The following is a 22,851-nucleotide window of genomic DNA, read 5'->3' on the forward strand; positions in this document are numbered from 1 at the left end:
TTACAAGCCACATATCCAGTAAAGGATTAATATCTAAAACATATAAAGAACTCTCAACACCCAATATTTAAAAAGTGAACAATACTGCTAGAAAATAGACAAAAATTCTGAATAGACATTTCACCAAAAAAAGCATACAGATGACAAGTAAGTACATAAAAAGATGTTCAACTGCATTAGTCATTAGGGTAATGCAAATTGAAACCATAACGATATAGCACTACACACATATCAGAATGGCAAAATGAAAAACAGTAAGAACAGAAATGCTGGCAAGGACACGGAGAAACTGAACATTCCCATTCCTAGTGAGAATGCAAAATGGGGAAAACAGTTTAGCAATTTCTTATGAAATGAATCATGTAACTACCATACAACCCAGAAGTTCCACTCCTTGGCTTTAACAGAGAAACGAAGATTTATGTACATTAGTAGCTCTATTTGTAATAGACAAAAAATGTAAACGATCCAGATAACCTTCAGTGGTTAAGCATCAACTACTGCTTAGCAACAAAAAGGAATGAAATATTGATACATTCAACAACCTGGATGAATATCCACAGAATTATTCTGAGTGAACAAAGTTAATCCAAAAAGGTTATATCCTATATTATTCCATGTATGTAACATTCTTGAAATTACAAAATTATAGAAACAGAAGACAGTTTAGAGGTTGCCAAGGTTTCAGGCAGGGTTTAGGGACAGGGGGGAAGTAGGTAGGGCCACAAAAGGGCACCACGAGGGAATGTGACTTCCATCCTGGTGAGGGAAGTCTTCTGTATCTTGACTGCACTAGAGTCAATATCCTGGTAGTGTTACTGCACCCGGTAAAGTGACCACAGGCTCTCTCTATATCATTTATTACAATTACATGAGAATCTACAATTATCTCAAAATAGAATGTTTAATTTTTAAAAATATTATTTAAGTGTCTCCTATATGTACAGCATAGCTCAACAAATGCAGAGATAGATAAGATGGTCCTTGCCCTTGCAATAACAGTTTATTGTGAGAAGAAAGATAATTATAATTAATTAATCACAAAACAAAAACTAAAATTAATGTCAGGAGTATTTCAAAAACACTATGTGAGTAGGGAGCAACTGATTATTATTAGAGCTATATGATATAGATTAAATATCTTTAAAATATTTTAGAAGTTAGCATATCATCAAGATTTACATATAGTTTTGCTAAGGGTACTGATTTTTTTGGTTAACTTTTTTATTAGAGAAATTATGAGTTTACAAAATAATCATGCATAACGTGTACAATTAAAGGTAATAGTTTTTAAAACTTAAGAAAGATTACTAGAATATACCACCTTGGTCATGTGGTATTATCATTTTAATAAGGTTTGAAATAGTATTTGCTGGCATTTCATTATTATTTCAGTTATTAAAGCAACATGTATTACTTTTCCTATGTAAATAATTAAGCAAAAATGTTTTAAAGGGAAAAAAAGGAAGTATTGTTTTAAATTTTTCTCTAAGTATATGTATGAGTTCATTTCATCACAAAAAAGTTCTTGCTGAAATAAAGAAATAAAAAATCTAAGGAGGAGCCTGGGAATTTTGGTATGTACCATTTCATTAATATAATAGTGGATTCTTACAAAAACAAACTAGATATGTGATTCTCAAATATATTATGTCCTCCTAATAAGCAACAGACTAACAAAATAAGTTCAATAGACTTCAGTGGGAAGCAGATATGGCTTAAGTGATTGGGCTCCCGCCTACCACATGGGAGGTCCATGGTTCGGTTCCCGGTGCCTCCTAAAGAAGACAGCAAGCTAGCACGATGGGCAGTCATGGCAAGCTGACAAGACAAGATGACACAACAAGAGATACAAGAAGAAAAACATAATGAGAGACATAACAAAGCAGGGAGCAGAGGTTTCTGGTGCCCCCTAAAGAGGGTGAGCTGGACAGCAAGCTGACATGACAGGTTGACATGACAAGAAGATGCAACACAAGACACAAGAGGATAAGCATAACGAGAGACACAATAAAGCAGGGAACGGAGGTGGCTTAAGCAATTAGTCACCTCCCTCCCATATAGGAGGTTCTGGGTTCAGTTCCCAGTGCCTCCTAAAGAAACGAAGAAGATGAACAGACACAGCAAGTGAAAACAATGAGGGGGTGGAGAGAGAGAAATAAACAAATCTTAAAAAAAAAATAGAGTTTAGTAATTTACAGAAATGTAAATATGACCCAAATGTGCTGATATTTTAATTACACTAATTACACTTCTATATATATCCCTAACATCTGTCTCTCTGGGCTCACCTCTAGCTACTTTCTTCCATGCATGCTACAGTAGCCATGGTAAGTTACCATCCACTCAAGAATCCATACTTTCTTACACATTCATAACTTTGCTCAGGATATCATTCTATCTAAATGGAATGCCTCATCCCACCTAAGTTCAGTAATATCCTCTTGTGAACTCGCCTAGGCCTAATAGGAATACCCTCTCTAAAACTTTTAGTATCTATAAGTATGAACATTCATCCCAAATTACTTCTATATCAACACTTGGAGATTCTTGAGGGTAGGAGCCTGTATCTTTTAAATGTTATATTCCCAGTGGGAAGCAAAATGTCAGGCACACAGCAGATACAATCAACTGAATCACAATCTAAGAGAACCCAATTACTAACAAAAATTACTTTGAAAGAATATCATTGGGAGCGAATGTAGCTTAAGTGGTTGAGCACCTGCTTCCCACACAGGAGGCCCTGGCTTTGGTCCCTGGTGCCTCCTAAAAACAAACAACAAGTGAACAAATGGAAAAAACCAACTCAGGGGAGCCAATGTGACTCAGTGGTTGAGCCCTGGCTTCCCACATGCAAGATCTCAGATTCAATGCCTGACCCCAGGACCTCAAAAAAAAAAAGAGAATATCATTAAAGTTATAATTTGGTTGAATAAACCTCAGCCTCAAGACTCTTTACTGACATTGCTATGTCAATGTGTTTTATAATTCTTTGGGCTAAAAGTAAATGCACATTACATACTCACAGGAAGAATTTCTGCCATGTTATTGAATTGTTTGGAAAACAGGTGTCATAAATTAATCTCTGACTTAAAATCAAAGGTGGAAAGACATGGCTTGATACAATATTTTATTTTTTAAAAACCTATTTTTCTAAAATTGCAGTAATAAGCAATTTTAAAAGAACCTTTTAAAAGTGTGTTACATACCATTTCTATCTCTTGATCTTTAGCAACTAGCTGTCGATTAAGAAGTTCTTTGCTCGAGTCAAGTTTAATACAGAGTTCCCTTGTGGAAGACAAATCTGCAAGGGCAGACACTTTCTCAAACTGAACCTTTTGAAGTTCCTCTTCCATCTTTACAAGAGACTTATGTAAGGTAGAAATCTGGGATTTGTAAGACCTTTCTGCATTTAAGTGCTGCAAAGATGAGATTATTATATATTGAGATACATATATAATAGAATACATATAAAACTTGAAAAAATTACGTGGAAAACAAGAGACAAATCTTTTACTCAGACTATAAGGAGCTTAGATGATATAGATGTAATTATATGCACAAAATACTCCAGAAAAGATAAATTCAGGCCTCAAAATTCTATATATAAAATGAGAAGACTGGGCAACTGATAACTCTTTTTAATATACTTAGAAAAAAATATTCATTTTTCCACTTAAAAATCTTGCACCACAGTGCTAGTTGGTATATATATATAAATAATGTTTTATCTATAGTTCTGATCATATTTGCCACATTTTCAATTATTCTTTAGTATAAATTTATTGTTGTTGTTGCTAAAGACAAATATTATTCATTGTTTGACAGGAAAAATCTATTTCCATTCTTAACTGGTATGTTGATATTAATCTTAATATCATAAAATGAGAACTTTCAACTTTCTGGCAATTGTGACACCTCTGTGGGAAAAAGACTCTGGAAAAGTATAAATTAATATATCACATTATGGAGACTATAAGTAAGAGCATGTTTTAGAATGTAATATGATATTCAAGTTACATAAATGCTTTCAAAAGTTTAAGCTGATTCTACCACCCCTCCCTTTTTCATTCAAGAAACAATGTATTGTGTAAGTATACTGCCACCAACAGAGAAGTAGTTATTTGCTATAACATGATGCTAACAGAAGTGAGGAACAAATAAAGAAATTTATGTAGGTGCTTTTATAAGGACAAGACATTAAATATTGATCTTGGCAAAGATTACCTGGTCACAACTCTCTCCTACCTTTTTCCCTCCCTCCCTTCCTTCCTTGCTCATTCTCTTTCTCACTCATTCTTCAAACCAACCAGCCATCTATCCACCCATTCATCCATGTATCTACTCATCCTATATTTATTGAGTACATTCTATGTTCCAAGCATTGTGCCTAGATGCATATTCAGTGGTAAGCAAAGTGGTCTCTGCTCTCATAAGACTTCCTGACTATTGACAAAGCCAAGTATCAAATAATCATACAAATGAATTAAATATGTAAACTGAGAAGTTATAAAGAAAAGGTATATAACAAAGAAATTTACTTAGACAGAGGAGGTTGGGAAAGTCAGGACAGCCTCCTCTAGGTAAATGACAAAAAAAAAGAAATCCTACAACTCAAAAACAAAAAGACAAACAAATCAATTTAAAATTGGGCAAAAAATTTTAATTGACTTTTCTCCGGAGAAGAAAAATAAATGTCAAATTAGCATATGAACAGATGTTTGATATCATTAGCCATTAGGAAAATGTGAATCAAAACCACAATGAGATAGCATTTCACACTCACTAGAAAGGCTACAGTTTTTTAAAAGTGGAAAATAACAAATGCTGGAGAGGATGTGACAGAAACAAGACTACTCATTCGTGGTGGTAATGTAAAAGGGTGCAGAAGGTGTGGAAGACAATTTGGAGGTTTCTCCGAAAGTTAAGTATACCATATGACCTGGCAATCTCACTTCTAGGTATACACCCAAAAGAATTAAAAGCAGGGATTCAAACAAATTTTTGCATACTGATGCTCAAAGCGGCTTTATTCAAAATTGCCAAAAGATGGAAGCAACCCAACTGTACAGCAACAGAAATATGGATAAACAAAATGTGGTATATACATACAGTGGCAATAAAAAGGAACAAAGTTCTGGCACACGTGGTAACATGGATGAATCTTGAAGACATCACAATGAGTGAAAGAAGCCAGACACAAAAGGACAAATACTGTATGATCTTGCTGATATGAAATAATTAGAATAAGGAAATTTTAAGAGTTAGAAAACTAGAATACAGTTTATCAGGGGCTGGGGTGGGGATAGAGTATGGGCAGTTAATTGGAATAGAGGTTGTATGGTGTGATGGAAAATTTTGATAATAGATGATGGTAGTGCTAACACAACATTGTGAATGTAATTAACACCAAGGAGTTATATATTTGAATGTGGTAACAAGGGAGATATTTTAGGTTGTATATATGGTATTAGAAAAAAATAAAGAAAACATAGTATACAACGCAATGAACCCTAATGTAAACTACGGACTATTGTTAATGTCCAATTATAATATTCTTTCATTAATTGTGTCAAAGTTACCACTCTAATGTAAAGTGTTAATAATAAGGAAAATTACATATATGAGGGAGGACCTGGGAACTCTGTAATTTCTGTATGTTTATCTGTAAATGTACAATTCCTCTAATTTGAAAAAAGCAATGGTGAACAAAGAAATTGGTAAACATGGGGTGATATAAATAAGCATTGACTGAAAGAATAAATACAATAATAATGACTTATTTGTGGGGTTATAAAAAACAAGGTAGAATTAATAGCATACAATAATACCATGAAAGATTGGTGTGTGTATGCATGAGAAGAGTGTCTGAGGATGTGGAGAGAGAGAGAGAGAGAGCAGGCATACACACCAGTGAGTGGGGGTATTTTGGTCAATATTCAAATATTCTCAAGTCCATATATTGCTTAAGGAAATGATTTTAAAATATACTTATTACTACTGCAATTACTAAAGGAATATATATAGAATACATAACTTCCAAACCAATGAGTTGGGGTGGGAGTCGGTGGGAAGTACGTGAAGAAAACAAAACCACAAAAGACACAAAGGAGGAAAGAAACATAAAACAATCATGATAAATAAAAAAGCATAAAACAGGTAATAATAAACCTAAATGTATAAGTAAAGTAAACAAATACAAATGGATAAAATTTATCAGTTAATAAAAAGCTATTCTCAGATTGGGTTTTAAAAAAAAATCAACCTATATAATGTTTATTAGAAAGAAACAGTTGGAAGTAAAAGGGTAAAAATAGATATACCAAGGTTCTTCTCCCAGCCATGATAGGGTAAATGGGACCAAATTTATCCTTCTACTATAAACAATTAGAGAACTGATAAAAATATATGAAAACAAGTTGTTTCCAGACACTGGACAACAGGCTGTGCAAGATTGTGATCTGTGAGAGAAGAAAAACAAACAAGATGGTCACCCCAGCCTTCTCTCTGGAGACACTTCCAGACTGTGATTCAGGAGTGAAATCCCAGTAAGAGCATTCTGGAAACTCAAGAAATTAGCCTCGCACTCTCTTTGAGTCTGGAGGTGAATACAAAGCAGTGTGTACACAGGGTCAAACTCCACAAGGTCAGGTAGAGAACAACAAGGGAGTCTAAAGTAAACAATTTCCAGAGCTGATGCAGGACTAGGAGAGATCAATGCTTGAACACACCAGAGTCGAGTCCTTCATGGACACCCTGGACTGGGTGTTTAGTAGAGATCCCAAAGGATCACACCTTAGTGGAAGGGATAAACTAATCCTAGAGAAAAGTCTATTGTAGACCTGCCATAGCAAAGCTTACAACATTCTTGAAAGGATTAGTTGATGTTCAAGTAATTTAGCTGCCTGCCAAATCAAAGTTCAACACTTTTTAAAGGAAGACAGCAAAATCTAGTGCCCAACTAATTTACAATGTCTAGCATCCAATAAAAAAGATACCAGACATGTAAAGAAGCAGAAAAGGTGAACCACAAGCAGGATAAAAATCAGTAGTTATAAACAGACTCCAAAATGAAAGAGACAATGGAGCAGATAAGAACTTTAGACAGCTAGTATCCAGACAAGAGGAATAACAAAAGCTGACTTCCCTGTGGCTGTAAACAACTAGAAAAATGTATAAAATATAGGGAGGGAAATCTGTTTTTAGGCAATAGATAGCAGGAAGCATAGGACTATGAGAGAAGGAAAACAAGGTGAGCCCTATGGTTGCCACAACTTGCTGCTGAGAGGAAAAAATGATACAGGGAGAGGAAACTAAAATACCACCCAGAGATCAGAATTCAGGAAGTCTGAGGCACCTAGAATTTGTAGAGCAGAGCACTAGAGAGGAGTGCACTAGGCAGAGAAGGAGTTCCAGAAATCTGCACATCCATAGGTGAAACTCCATAAGACCAGGCAAAAACAACCTCTCCCAGGGAAGAATAATTGCCAGCAATCTGTAAGCCGAACAACTCCAACACTCACAGCTTATATAAGGGCCAGGCATCACTCAGGATCCTATCAGCTAAAGTGGAGGGAATGTTCAAGGCATTCAGTAGAGACCCCAGAAGGAACACACCTTAGCAGAGGGAATAAATTAGCCATGGGAAAAAAAAGCTACTCTAGACTTGCCCTAAACAGGTTAAAAACAATCCTCAAAACAAACTTTACAGTTTGCCATTTAAGTGGCAAGTAACTTAATAGTTTGCCAGGATAAAGAACAACACTTTTAAAGGAATACAACAAAGCCAGCTCTTAGCAATGCAAAGTTCACAATATCCAGCATCCAATCAAAGATTACTAAGTGTACCTAACAGTAAGAATATGAGACTCCTAACTAAAAAAAAAAAAATTCATCCAATAATGAAGACCCAAACATAACAGAGATGAAGGAATTCACAGACAAGGATGTTAAAACAGTTATTACAAATACACTCAATATGGCCAAAGATTTAAAGGGAAAAATGAACAAAGAGAAGAGAAACAGACAATATTAAAAAGAACAAAAGTAATTTTTACAAATGAAAAATATAATCTCTGAAATGAAAAGTACACTGGATGGGATTAATAGCAGATTAGACATTTCAGAAGAAAAGGTCAGTAAATTTAAAGACACAGTAATAATATTAACAATCCAGCATTAGAAAAAAAAGACTGGAAAAAATATACAGAGCCTAAGTGACCTATGGAAGAGTATCAAGTGCTTTAATATACTTGCAATTGGAGTTACAGAAAAAGAGGAGAGGGAAGGAGAAATTAAAAATATTTGAAGAAATAATGGCCAAATATTTTTTACTTTGATAAAAATATATAATCTCAAGAAATCCACATAATAAATACAAAGAAAAAACACCAAAGCCTATCCTAGTCCAACTGCTGAAAACAAAGGATAACAAGAAAACCTTAAAAACAGTCACAGTGAAAAAAGGCATACTTTGTTATTGAGAAATTAAGATGAGCATGACCTCTCAGATACCTCTTCAAAAACTATACAAAAGCCAGAAGACAATAAAATGACATTGCTAAAATGCTGAAAGAAAAAATATATATCCTACCAACCTAGAATTCTATATCCAGCAAAAATATCCTTTAGAAATAAAGATGAGGGAAGTGGATGTGGCTCAAGTGATAGAGCTTCCGCCTACCATATGGGAGGACCTGGGTTCCATCCCTGGGGCATCCTGTGAAAAATAAGAGAAAGTGTGCCCTACTCAGAAAGCCAGTGCCTGCACAAGTGCCTGTATTGTGAGTCAGTGCCCCCCACAAGTGAGTCACGCAGCAAGATGATGACATATCAAAAGAGAGACAAGGGGAGAGTCAAGGTGAAGCACAGCAGAAACCAGGAACTGAGGTGGCACAATTGACAGGGAACCTCTCTCCCCATCAGAGATCTCTAGGATTGAATCCCAGTGAATTCTAGAGGAGAGAAAATGAGAAGAGAAGACAACACAGACAGCAAAAACAGCAGGGCAGGAGGAGGGGGAGGGGGGGAGATAAATAAATAAATAAATCTTAAAAATAAAAGAAATAAAGATAAAATAAGGACTTTCAAAAACAAGAGCTAAGAAAAGTCAGTGCCATCAGAGCTACATTAGAAGAGATGCTTAAAAGATAGTCTTCCAGCAGAAGGAAAATGAAACTAGATGGAAACTTGGATTCATACAAAGGAATACCGCAAATGGTAAATATGTGATTGAATTAAAAAGGGCTCTTGTTCACCTCATATTTTAATTTCCTTAAAGATAACTGACTGTTTAAAGTGAAAAGAATAATAATGTTTGATGGTATATATAATATATGAATATATGAAGAAATAAAATATAAGAAGAGTGCACAAAGGATGGTGGGGAGGAAGTAAAAGTTACTGTGAAGTAATATATTATCTGGAGGTTACACCGAAATAAGTAAGATTCATAGTTTATAGTCATTAAAAAATAAAGATGTATTGTTAATGAGGCCATAATGAAGATATACAATGCTTAATACAAAAAAGTCAGGAAAACAGCAAAAATGGAGCAGAGTATAAATGAGAATAATAGAAAGAAAATGGAGCAGAGAATAAATGAGAATAATAAAAGCAAATAGTAACATGCTAAATTTACATATTACTATACTGATAATTACATTACATTGAAATGGTATAAAGACTCTGACTAAAAGATACTGTCGCGGTAGCGCTTGGAGCCGGGCGGGGCCGGTGCAGGCCCCGGCTGCGGGCCGCGGTAGCGTTTGGAGCCGGGCGGGCCCGGGTCAGGCCGCGGCGGGTACGGAGCCGGGCAGGGCCGGTCCAGGCCGCGGTGGCGGGAGGTGGATGCCGGAGCCGGCTGGGCCGCTGTAGCGAGCGGAGCTGGGCGGAGCCAGGCCAGGCCAAGGCAGCGTGAGGAGCCGGGCAGAGCCGGTCCAAGCCTCCGGCGGGCAGAGCCGGGCCTGCGGAGGGGTTTCTGTGTTTTTTTTTTTTTTTTTTTTTTTAATTTTACTTAATTTTTTTTTTTTTTTTTTTTTTTGAGCATCTGCAGTACTGGGGAGTTCGTGGGCCCTGGGCGGCCTATTGGGGGTTTGTGGGAAGGGAGGTGCTTGCAGACCCATTTGGGCAGACAGACGGGGGGGTTTTAGGGCAAAGCGGGGGGAAGTTGTTGTTTTAGATAGTGTTGCAATTGTGACACGTGTGTACCTGTATCTCTCTTCTCCCTATCCGTTCCCCACCGTTTGCCCATCCTCTTTTTCTTTCTTCCTTTCTTCTTGCCTTTCTTTTTTCTTTATTATAATTAGTTTTTTTTTTTTTTTTCGGTTTTCTCTTTCCCTCTTGTCCCTCATCTTCCACTTATTTTTACTTTAATTCAAGTATACAATAGGTGCTACAGGGAACACCTCACATTTGCTGGGTTTTCCCATCCTCCACTGCCTCATTTCTGTGTGAACTGATTTAGGCTACCTACACTATCCCCCTTCCCCTGCATCTTGATATCCACTATCATCTACTGTCTCTCCTATATTCCACCCCCCACCTCCCGTTCTTTGATCCACAAAGTGTCTAACTCTTAATTTCTAATACCTTTGTTCTGTTTTCTGTCTATTATCCACTCTTGAAACTATTACCTTTCTTTTCTTTTTCCCTCTCCCATGAAAACAATAGCTGTGTAGTTCATACCATATTCCTCCCAAATTCAGTCATCAACTTCATAAAAGGTACTCTACCTACAGCTATAACCCTATACAATCTACATGAATCTAACCTCCATCCTTCCAGATCTCATATTCCTGCTTTATTAACATACATCACCAATACAACTTTACACTTTTCCCTTGCTTACACAATTGCCTTTCCCCAACACTAATACTTTCCTCTAAAGTGAACTTAACCAACAACAAGTAACTAGAATAAGAAGAAAAAAGTGACAAAGAGAAGATATAACACCTGTGCAAAAATAACAACTAATTAACCTCCAAGAGCAGACAAAGAAGCTAAGGAACTGATTAAATTCGTCAAAATAAAGAGATGACCAGAAAGCAACAAAAATCTACGAACCAAACCAATAATCAGGAAAACATGGCTGAATCCAATCAACAAACCAATAATCACGAAGGGGAGCAAAACTTGGCACAAGCAATGAAAGATCTCAGAACATTTATCACCGACAAATTTGATGCAGTAATGAAAGAGGTTAACAACATGAAGACATCACTTGGAGGGGAAATTGCAGACATACGCAAAAACATAACAGATATGATGGGAATGAACACCACAGTTCAAGAAATCAAAAATACACTTGCAGCAAATATCAGCAGACTAGAAGAGACAGAGCAGAGAATTAGTGATGTGGAAGACAGTACATCAGAAATCAAACAGATAGTAGAAGGGGTCAATAAGAAGATAGGAAAAATCCAATTAGGATTTAGGGACCTGAATGACAATGCAAAACGCTCAAACATACGTATTATAGGCATTCCAGAAGGTGAAGAGAAGGGAAAGGGGTCAGAAAGAGTGTTGCAGGAAATAATGGCTGAAAACTTCCCAAATCTACTGAAAGAGACAGATGTACATATCCAAGAAGCACAGCGCACTCCACAAGTCATAAACCCCAACAGGCCCACCCCAAGACATATACTTGTCAAATTATCCAATGCTCAAGACAAAGAGAAAATCCTAAAAGCAGCAAGAGAAAAGAAAACCATCACATACAAGGGAAGCTCAATTAGATTAAGTGCTGATTTCTCTTCTGAAACCATGGAGGCAAGAAGACAGTGGTATGATATAGTCAAGGTACTAAAGGAAAGAAATTTCCAACCAAGAATACTCTATCCAGCTAAACTAGCATTCAAACATGATGGAGAGTTCAAAATATTCGCAGACAAACAGAAACTGAAAGAGTATACCAACAAGAAACCTCCCCTTCAAGAAATTCTAAAGGGAGTTCTGCAGGAAGAAAGGAAAAAACAGGAAAGGCAAAGTTGGAGGAGAGTATAAGACCAACAACAACAAAAAAAAAGACAAAAAAAAATATACAAACAAAATATGACAAACACAAATCCAATCAAAATATGGCTAACACAAATAATTCCTTGATAGTAATAACACTGAATGTCAATGGATTAAACTCACATATCAAAAGATTCAGACTGGGACACTGGATAAGGAAATATGACCCATCCATATGCTGTCTACAAGAGACACATCTTAGACCCAGAGACGCATGGAGATTGAAAGTGAAAGGCTGGAAAACAATCATACAAGCTAACAATAACCAAAAAAAGGCAGGAGTAGCTATATTAATATCAGACAAAATAGACTTTAAATGTGAAACAATTGTGAGAGACAAAGAAGGATACTACATTTTAGTCAAAGGGAAAATCTGTCAAGAAGATCGAACAATCATAAATATCTATGCCCCTAACAAGGGTGCCTCTAAATACGTCAGGCAAACGCTGGAAAAACTAAGTGAAAGAATAGATACATCTACAATTATAGTGGGGGATTTTAATACACCACTATCAATTCTGGACAGAACATCTCAAAAGAGAATCACCAAAGAAACAAAACATCTGAATAGTATATTAGAGGAGCTCGATCTAATAGACATATATAGATCGCTACACCCAAACACAGCAGGATATACATTTTTCTCAAGCGCACATGGATCATTCTCCAAGATAGATCATATGCTAGGCCACAAAGAAAGGCTGAACGAATTCAGAAAGATTGAAATCATACAAAACATTATCTCTGACCACAGTGGAGTCAAGCTGGAGATTTGCAAGGGAAAGAAGCCCAGATTTCACACCACGATTTGGAAATTAAACAACACACTCTTAGAAAAACAGTGGGTCAAAGAGGAAATCTCAAAAGAAATCAATGACTACCTTGAAACAAATGATAATGATAACACAACATACCAAAATTTATGGGATGCAGCAAAAGCAGTACTGAGAGGGAAGTTTATAGCCATAAATTCATATATCAAAAAAGAAGAAAGAGCAAAAATTGAAGAACTAACTGCACATTTGAAGGAATTAGAAAAACAACAACAAAGTAACCCAACAGGAAGAAGAAGGAAGGAAATAACAAAGATAAGAGCAGAACTAAATGAAATAGAAAATAAGAAAGCACTTGAACAGATAAACAAGACCAAGAGCTGGTTTTTTGAGAAGATTAACAAAATTGACAAACCTTTAGCAACACTAACAAAGAAAAAAAGAGAGAAGATGCAAATACACAAAATAAGAAATGAGAAAGGCGATATCACCACTGACCCCACAGAAATAAAGACTATCATAAGAGGATATTTTGAAAAACTATATTCCAACAAAAATGACAATCTAGAGGAAATGGACAAATTCCTAGAAACACATAAACAGCCCATATTGACAAAAGAAGAAATTGATGATCTTAACAAACCAATCACAAGCAGAGAGATAGAATCAGTTATTAAAAATCTCCCAACTAAGAAGAGCCCAGGGCCAGATGGCTTCACAGGTGAATTCTACAAAACATTCCGGAAAGAACTGACACCAATCCTGCTGAAACTATTCCAAACCATCAAAACAGAAAGAACATTACCCAACTCCTTCTATGATGCCAACATTACCCTAGTACCAAAGCCAAACAAAGACATCACAAGAAAGAAAAATTACAGACCAATTTCTCTAATGAACCTAGACGCAAAAATACTTAACAAAATACTTGCTAATCGTATTCAACAACACATTAAACGAATTATACACCACGACCAAGTGGGATTCATCCCAGGTATGCAAGGATGGTTCAACATAAGAAAATCAATCAACGTAATACACCATATAAACAGATTGAAGGAAAAAAATCACATGATTATATCTATTGATGCAGAAAAAGCATTTGACAAAATACAGCACCCTTTCTTGATAAAAACACTCCAAATAATTGGAATACAAGGAAATTTTTTGAACATGATAAAGAGTATATATGAAAAACCTAAAGCCAATATTGTTTACAATGGAGAAATCCTAGACTCCTTCCCTCTAAACTCAGGAACAAGACAAGGATGCCCACTGTCGCCGCTCCTATTTAACATTGTCTTAGAAGTACTTGCTCGAGCACTGAGGCAAGAACCAGAAATAAAAGGCATTCAAATTGGAAAGGAAGAAGTCAAAATTTCATTATTTGCAGATGACATGATCCTATACATAGAAAACCCTGAGAGATCTACAACGAAGATTCTAGAACTCATAAATGAGTTTAGTAAAGTCGCAGGTTATAAGATCAATGCGCAAAAATCAGTAGCATTTCTGTACACCAATAATGAGCAAGATCAGGAGGAAATCAAGAAACAAATACCATTCACAATAGTAAATAAAAAAATCAAATACTTAGGAATAAATTTAACTAAAGAGGTAAAGAACTTATACACTGAGAACTATACAAGATTGTTCAAGGAAATCAAAGAAGACCTAAATAAATGGAAGACTATTCCTTGTTCATGGATAGGAAGACTGAACATTATTAAGATGTCTATCCTACCAAAATTGATCTACACATTCAATGCAATCCCAATAAAAATCAATGCAGCCTTCTTTAAGGAACTAGAAAAACTAACTATGAAATTTATTTGGAAAGGAAAGAGACCCCGAATAGCCAAAGACATACTGAAAAAGAAAAACGAAATTGGAGGAATCACACTACCTGACTTCAAAACATACTATAAAGCTATGGTGGTGAAAACAGCATGGTATTGGCATAAGGAGAGACATATAGACCAATGGAATCGAATTGAAAGCTCTGATATAGAACCTCACATATACAACCACATAATATTCGATAAAGCCACCAAACCCTCTCAACTGGGAGAGAGTGGCCTATTCAACAAATGGTGTCTGGAGAACTGGATAGCCATATGTAGAAGAATGAAAGAGGATTACCATCTCACACCTTATACAAAGATCAACTCAAGATGGATCAAAGACCTAAATATAAAAGCCAAGACCATAAAAACCTTAGAAAGCAGTGTAGGGAAACATCTACAGGACCTTGTAATAGGTAATGGATTTATGAATATCTCACCAAAAGCACGAGCAGCAAAAGAACTAATAGATAAATGGGACTTCCTCAAAATTAAAGCCTTCTGCACCTCAAAGGAGTTTGTCAAGAAAGTAAAAAGGGAGCCCACACAGTGGGAGAAAATATTTGGCAATCATATATCTGATAAGAAACTTATAACTTGCATATATAAAGAACTCCTACATCTTGAAAATAAAAAGATAAACAATCCATTTAAAAAATGGGAAAAAGACTTAAACAGACACTTCTCCGAAGAAGAAATACAAATGGCAAGAAAGCACATGAAAAAATGTTCCAAATCTCTAGCTATCAGGGAAATGCAAATCAAAACCACAATGAGATACCATCTTACACCCATAAGATTGGCAGCTATGAAAAAAACAGAAGAATACAAGTGCTGGAGAGGATGTGAAGGAAGGGGAACACTCATACACTGCTGGTGGGAATGCAGAAGGATCCAACCATTCTGGAGAACAGTATGGCGGTTTCTCAAAAAACTAGCCATAGATTTGCCATATGACCCAGCAATACCACTGCTGGGAATATACCCAGCAGAACTGAAAACAAGAACACAAACCAATATATGTACACCAATGTTCATAGCAGCATTGTTCACTATTGCCAAAAGTTGGAATCAACCCAAATGCCCATCAACAGACGAGTGGATCAATAAAATGTGGTATATACACACAATGGAATACTACTCGGCTGTAAGAACAAACACACTACAAACACATGTGATAACATGGATGAATCTTGAGAACCTTATGTTGAGTGAAGCAACCCAGACATTGAAGGACAAATACTACATGACCTCAATGATATGAAATAAACAAGCTGCCCTAGATAGCAAGAGACTGAACGATAGGCTTGCAGGAAATCGGAGGGTGGAGGAAGGATATGAGCCGATGTCTGCAGGGGTGGAATTTAAGACGAGATGGTGGTAAGTATGAACACAAAGAAGAGATAAAAGGGGGGCAAGGGGTTGCCTTTGCTTGGGGCTTTGCGGGTTTGAGGGTGGCTGGGGAGGGACGGGTGGGTAACGTTGCCCAAAAGTGGGGGGAGGGAGGGGTAGCATACGAACCAGGAGAGGGTCAGGTGTTGGTGGAGAGTAAAATGCCGAGAAAATCATATCAAAATATAATAAAGAGGGTTACCTGTTTAGAATGCTCGGAGGGGAGGGTCTGATGCAGGACGGGCTCCTGGGGAATGTCTAAATGCTCATTCTGCCAGAGTGGGTGACACCATGGGGTAGAAACCCAAGTAGTGAGAGTGGGGGTGGACCCACATCCTGGGGAGGACTAATGCCATCCAATAGAGGGAACTGTATCCCTCGAGAGAAAGGGTGGCTCCCAGGGCATTGGGGCAGTTGAGCAAGTTAGGCCCTGAACACTATTCCATCTATCTCTGGAAGTGGCTCCTCAGGAAACGGAGGTTGGCTATCACTGAGGGCACCAAGGTGGAAGGGAAAATGGACGTTAAATGTGTGGAACCAAAGTAAATGGGGGGTAAGAGAGGAGTTTCTTGAGAGTACACAAGGATGGATATAAAACATGTAATATTACACCATAACACATAGGAGATGACAGACTGATAATGTAAACCATAATGTAAAACATAGGATAACTAAAAATGTAAAGAACTGTGTATCCTAAAGTATGCACCATAATGTAAACACAGATGTCACCTTGTTAGAAAGCTAATGTCTCAGACTCTGTACATCACTTTAAGTAAATATGATATGAATAGGGCGTAAGAGTATCACTGTGGAAGGGAAAAGGTTTTCTGGTGGATGTGTGGGAGTGCTGTATATTATATATATACATTGCTGTGGTCTAGGACTCCTGTGAAGAAAAGCTGAATAATTAGGGGGGGGGGGAAAAAAAAAAAAAAAGAAAAAAATAGGATGTGGAATTTTTTCAAGTCAACATTCTTTATCTAAGTTCTTTATCTAACTTTATCCAAGTTCTTTATCTATCCTTTAAACTCATCGCTATATGCCATTCCCTAGTAAGGGACCATGACATTATATTGGGCTTCAAATTTCGGGGAGTTCTGGATCACAGAGTGTTTCAACAATGGCAATGGAGGGATACTGGTATGGGATACCAATGACAGATGATATATGACTGACAGGGAGCTGTACAGAACATATGTCCAGGGTGCATGGTAATGTTTGGATATACTCATAGTGGCAACAATTAAAAACCACAGTAGGGGGGGTACTGGGTTCCTGGCCAGTGGTGCTCTGTCGTGGTCCCTAGGGGAGCAGCGACAGTCTCCCAGGTACAGTGGTGGGGACCGGGAGGGAGTGAGGGTTCAACAGTGAGCCCCTGATACTAATGACTATGCTTGTGAGCTGATAAACCCAAAATAATAACAAGGCCTAGAGCGACTTTGTGCCTGGGAATTTCCTTCTGTCAGCCTTCATGTTACTCAAATGTGGCCAGTCTCGAAGCCAAACTCAGCATGTAAATGCAATGCCTTCCCCCCAGCGTGGGACATGACACCCGGGGATGAGCCTCCCTGGCAACGAGGGACCACTATCAACTACCAACTGATGATGCAACTGGAAAATGACCTTATACGGAAGGTTCAATGCGGATCAGCAGAATATCCATGTCTACATAAAATACCATGACTTTAAAATGCTGTTTGACCTAAAGTAAGGGGGAAATGGAAAGGAGAAATGAGTTTATATGGCTACGAGTTTCTAAAAAAGAGTCTGGAGGCTGGCAGAAGGTTTGCCCTCATGCACAACTGAGCAGAGTCAGAGAGACAGATAAAGCAGATACAACCCCCAGATATTGGTTCCTTTGAGGGCTAAAGAGACCCATGGGAGTTATGGTCATGGCCGATGGGGTTAACTACCAGGGCAGATGGCCCCTCTTTGGAAATGGTGTTTATGTGTGATGAATCTGGACTCAGATGGGATCTCCCTTCATAAGACTTTCATGCTAATGTGCTGGAGGTGCAGTTAATGTTGGGGTTTAAGATATATTTAGGGGATTTGAATCTCTGGACTGACAATGTGATAGCCAGATCCTGAGCCTCAACAGACTCCAGCACCTACAATCTGATTTATTGGACTTACCACACTCAGCTAAGATGGAGGTGAAGAAGGACAACCACCACACCATGGAGCCTAGAGTGATTACAACTGAAAATGGGAGGATTGCATCCAGCATCCAGGTGAAATCTGAGCCTCCTCTTGACATAAAGGTGCAATGGACACAACCAATCCAGTGTCCACATAGAAGAGGTGGCATTGGATTGGGAAAAGTGGACATAATGGACAAAGGGTATGGGGAAAGGCAGGAAGAGATGAGAGGTGGAGGCGTCTTCGGGACATGGAGCTGCCCTGGATGGTGCTTCAGAGGTAATCACCGGACATTGTAAATCCTCACAGGGCCTACATGATGGAATAGAGGAGAGTATGGGCCATGATGTGAACCAATGTATATGAGGTGCAGAGGTGCCCAAAGATGTACTTACCAAATCCAATGGATGTGTCATGATGATGGGAACGAGTGTTGTTGGGGGGGGGGAGAGGGGGGGGTGGGGGGGTGGGGTTGAATGGGACCTCACATATATATTTTTAATGTAATATTATTACAAAGTCAATAAAAAATAAAAAAAAATAAAAATAAAAAAATAAAAAAAAGAACTACAAAAAAATAAAAATAAAAAAAATAAAAGATACTGTCAGATATAAAAGTAAGATTCAACCATATACTGTCTGTAGGAATCTCATATTAAATGAAGACATACAAAGATTAAAAACATAAGCAAAGAAAAGATATACCATGCAAACACAACATAAGAAAGCAGTAGTGACTTTATTAATATCAAACAAAGTGGACTTCACAATAAGAAACTAGGGATATAGGGATCAATTTGTCAAGAATTTATAACTATCCTACGTGTATATGCATCTAAGAACAAAGCTTCAAAATACATGAAAGTAACACAGTAACTGACATAATAAAGAAGTGTATAGTAGTAATGTTTCCATATGTCATTGAAATTAAAATAAATTCATATAAATCTGAAGTAGACTCTGATAGGATGTACATGGTAAGCCCTGCATCAACCACTAAGGAATCAAAATAATATAGTGGTTGAGCCGAGTGCCCACACAAGTGCCCATGTGGCGAGCCAAGTGCCCACATGAAGAGCCGAGTGCCTGCACAAGTGCCTGTGTGGCGAGCCGAGTACCCACATGAGTGCCTGCGTGGTTAGCCAGGACCTGTGTGGTAAGCCAGTGCCCACATAGCAAGCTAAGTGCCCGTGCAGCAAGCCAAGTGTCCACATGGTGAGCGCAACCAACTGGGGGGAAGGGGGAAAGGGGCAATGGGGGAGGGGAGGGGGAAGAGAGAAAAATAAAACAAAAAATAAAATAAAAGATACCACAAGGAAAGAAAACTACAAAAAAAGTGTCTTTTATGCATTTAGATATTAATATAAGAATCATCAATACAGTACTAGCAAACTGAATCCAACAATATATAAAAAGAATTATATACCATGATCATCGAGATTTGTCTCAAGAACGCAAAGTTGGTCTACTAGCCAAAAACAAAAAACAAAAACCCCCACAATTACTATAATAAGCTATTCAATAGAATAAAGGACAAAAACCGCATGATCACCTCAATAGAAATAGCGCTTGACAAAATCCACACCTCATGATAAAAAAAACAACTTGGAAATCCTGGAATATAAGGAAACTTTCTCAACCTGATAAAAGGCTTCTACAGAAAACCCACAAAGCAAGGATGCCCACTTTCACCTTTTATATTCAACATTGTACTAGAGTTTCCAGGCAGGGAAATTAGGCAAGAAAATAAAATAAAAGGAAGCCAGAATAGTAAAGAAGGGAAACTATCTTAAATTTCAGATGACATTATCTTATATATTGAGAATCCTAAATAACCCACTAAGAAACTACTAAAACTAATAAATGAATTCAGCAGGGTTGCAAGATAAAAATCAATGCACGAAAATCAACTGTATTTCTATATACAAACAATGAACAAAATGAAAATGAAATTAAAAGAACAATTCCATTTACAATAGGATCCAAAGGAATAAAACACTTAGGAATAAATTTAACAACAGAAGTGCAAAACTTACACTCTGAAAACAACAAAACATTATTGAAATTAATTAGCAAAGATCTAAACAAATGGAAAGGTATTCTGTGTTTATGGATCAGAAGACTTAACATTGTTAAGAAGGCAATGCTCCCCAAATTGATCTATAAATTCAGCACAATCTCTATAAGAATCTTAGCTGGATTATTTGTAGAAATTGATAAGCTGATGCTAAAATTCATATGGAAAGTCAAGGGACCCAGAATAACTGAAACAATCTTGGGAAATAAAGAAAACAACAACAAGAAGCAGCAGCAGAAGGATCACATTTTCCAATAGCTAAAAGATACTGGGTTTCTTTTTGAGGAAATGAAAATATTCTAAAATTGATTTGCTTATGGTTGCAAAACTCTTTGGCCATACAAAAAAAAAACCAAACATTTAATTGTACATGTCTAATGAGTAAACTATATGGTATGTGCATTATGTCTCAATAACTGTTAAAAAAATTGAAACATAAAAAATGTGTAGGATCCAATTAAAGCAGTGTGTAAAGGGAGATATATAACTTTAAGTGCTATATTAGAAAAGAAGAAGAGTTAAAAACTAATCATCTAAGTGTCTACCTTAAAAAAGAAAAAGAGCAAATTAAACCAAAATAATGTAGAATAAAAGAAACAACAAAAACAAAGAAGAAATCAATGAAATTGGAAACCAACAATATCAAGAAATAGATGAAATTAAAGCTGCTGTTTAAAAAGATCAATATAATGAGATTAATGTTATCTTCATACCTGCTAACACAACATCCATTCTGTAGCCCATGGATCAAGGAGTCATTTTAACTTTCAAGTCTAATTATTTAAGAAGTGTATTTTGTAAGGGTATAGGTCCCATCAGTGATTCCTCTGATGGATCTGGGCAAAGTAAACTGGGAATCTTCTGGAAAGGATTTACCTTTCTAGATGTCACTAAGAACATTTGTGATTCATGGAAAGAGGTAAAATACCAGCATTAACAGGAGTTTGGAAGAAACTGATCCCAATCCTCATGGATAACTTTGAGGGGTTCAAAACTTCAATGTAGGAAGTAACTGCAGATGTGGTATAAAGAGCAAAGGAACTAAAATTAGAAGTGGAACCTGAAGATGTGATTGAATTGCTGTAATCTCATGATAGAACTTTAATGGATGAGGAATTGCTTCTTACTGATGAGCAAAGATTCTTGAGATGGAATGTATTCCTGGTAAAACAATGCTATGAGCATTGTTAAAATGACAACAAAGGATTTAGAAAATTACATAAACTTAGTTAATAAAGCAGCGGCAGGGTTTGAGAAGATTGAATTCATTTTTGAAAGAAGTTCTATTGTGAGTAAAATGCTATCAAACAGCATCATATACTATAGAGAAATCTTTCATGAAAGAATCAGTTGAGGGAAGCAGATTTGGCTCAACTGATAAGAGTGTTTGTCTACCACATGGGAGGTCCAGCGTTCAAACCCAGGGCCCCTTGACCCATGTGGTGAGCTGGCCCACGCGTAGTACTGATGCATGCAAGGAGTACCCTGCCACGCAGGGGTCTCCCCTACATAGGGAGCCCCACGCACAAGGAGTGCGCCCCGTAAGGAGAGCCGCCCCATGTGTAAAAAGCGCAGCCTGCCCAGGACTGGCATTGCACACGCAAAGAGCTGATACAGCAAGATGACACAACAAAAAGAGACACAGATTCCCGTGCTGCTGACAAAATACAAGCGGACACAGAAGGACACAGAAGAACACACAGCAAATGGACAGAGAGAGCAGACAACGGGGTGGGGGTGGGGGGAGGAAGAGGAGAAAAATAAATAAAAATAAATCTATTAAAAAAAGAAAGAAAAAGATAAACAAACTAATAGAAAAATGGGCAAACCTTATAAAAAATCACAGAAAAGGAATCTTGAATGGCCTGAAAGATCCTCAATTTCAAAATCAGGGAAACACAAATTAAAACAAGAATGGAAAAAAAAATTAAGTCTGATAATACCATATATTGATGCATATTTGAAAAAATGATAACTCCATAGTTTCTGGTAGGAGAGTAAACCAGTACAACTACTCTAGAAAGCAATTTGACAATATTTAGAAGAGTTGAAATTGTACACATCTAGAACTCAGATATTCTACTTCCTGGCATAAACCTAGAGAAATATACTCAAGGAAGAAATGTAAAATATTTGTTGTAACATTTTTATTATAGAAAAATTCAAGACAATTTAAATTTCCTTCAATATGGGAGTGAATTAAAAAAGAAAATGTTTACACAATGAATAGATACAGCTATTAAAATAGATAAAGCATACTAAGTATATCAAAATAGGTAAGGCTCAAAATTATAGTATTGAGCAATGTAGGAAAATTGTGAGTGGATATCTATTTTATGTTATCACTTAAACAAAAACTTAAAACACATAAAACAACACTGTACATGATTTATGGATGGGAGATAAAAATTATCAACATGTACCAAGGAGTCATACACACCAACAACCATCACAGAGAGAGAAGGAAGAAGAGTTGTTTTGTTTCTTTAAATAGAGAGATATTTGGAGCAAATATGGAGAAATGTTAGCATAATTAAACCTGGGAGATGAGTATATGTGTATTTGATATGGGCTTTTTTGTACTCGTTTTTTGTTTGAAATAGTT

At 36.9% G+C, this 22,851-nt stretch overlaps 1 protein-coding gene across 11 annotated transcripts in view; it reads right to left on the reverse strand.

The window, feature by feature from the left end:
* Positions 1 to 22,851, reverse strand: part of TSGA10 (testis specific 10) — a 142,362-nt gene that overhangs the window by 21,256 nt on the left and 98,255 nt on the right. For 8 of the 11 annotated variants that reach the window (XR_009181082.2, XM_071208733.1, XM_012517963.4 and 5 more), the window contains one exon: positions 3,210 to 3,419. The exons of the other annotated variants lie outside the window; for them this stretch is intronic. Coding sequence is in view for 7 of the 8 variants with exons in the window: in XM_071208733.1 (XP_071064834.1) it covers positions 3,210 to 3,419 (210 nt within the window). In the remaining variant the exon portion in view is untranslated. The remainder of the gene's footprint in view (positions 1 to 3,209; positions 3,420 to 22,851) is intronic. 11 annotated transcript variants of the gene reach the window in all.

The sequence above is a fragment of the Dasypus novemcinctus genome, chromosome 17 (assembly GCF_030445035.2).
Source record: "Dasypus novemcinctus isolate mDasNov1 chromosome 17, mDasNov1.1.hap2, whole genome shotgun sequence".
Classification (NCBI taxonomy): Eukaryota; Metazoa; Chordata; class Mammalia; order Cingulata; family Dasypodidae; genus Dasypus; species Dasypus novemcinctus.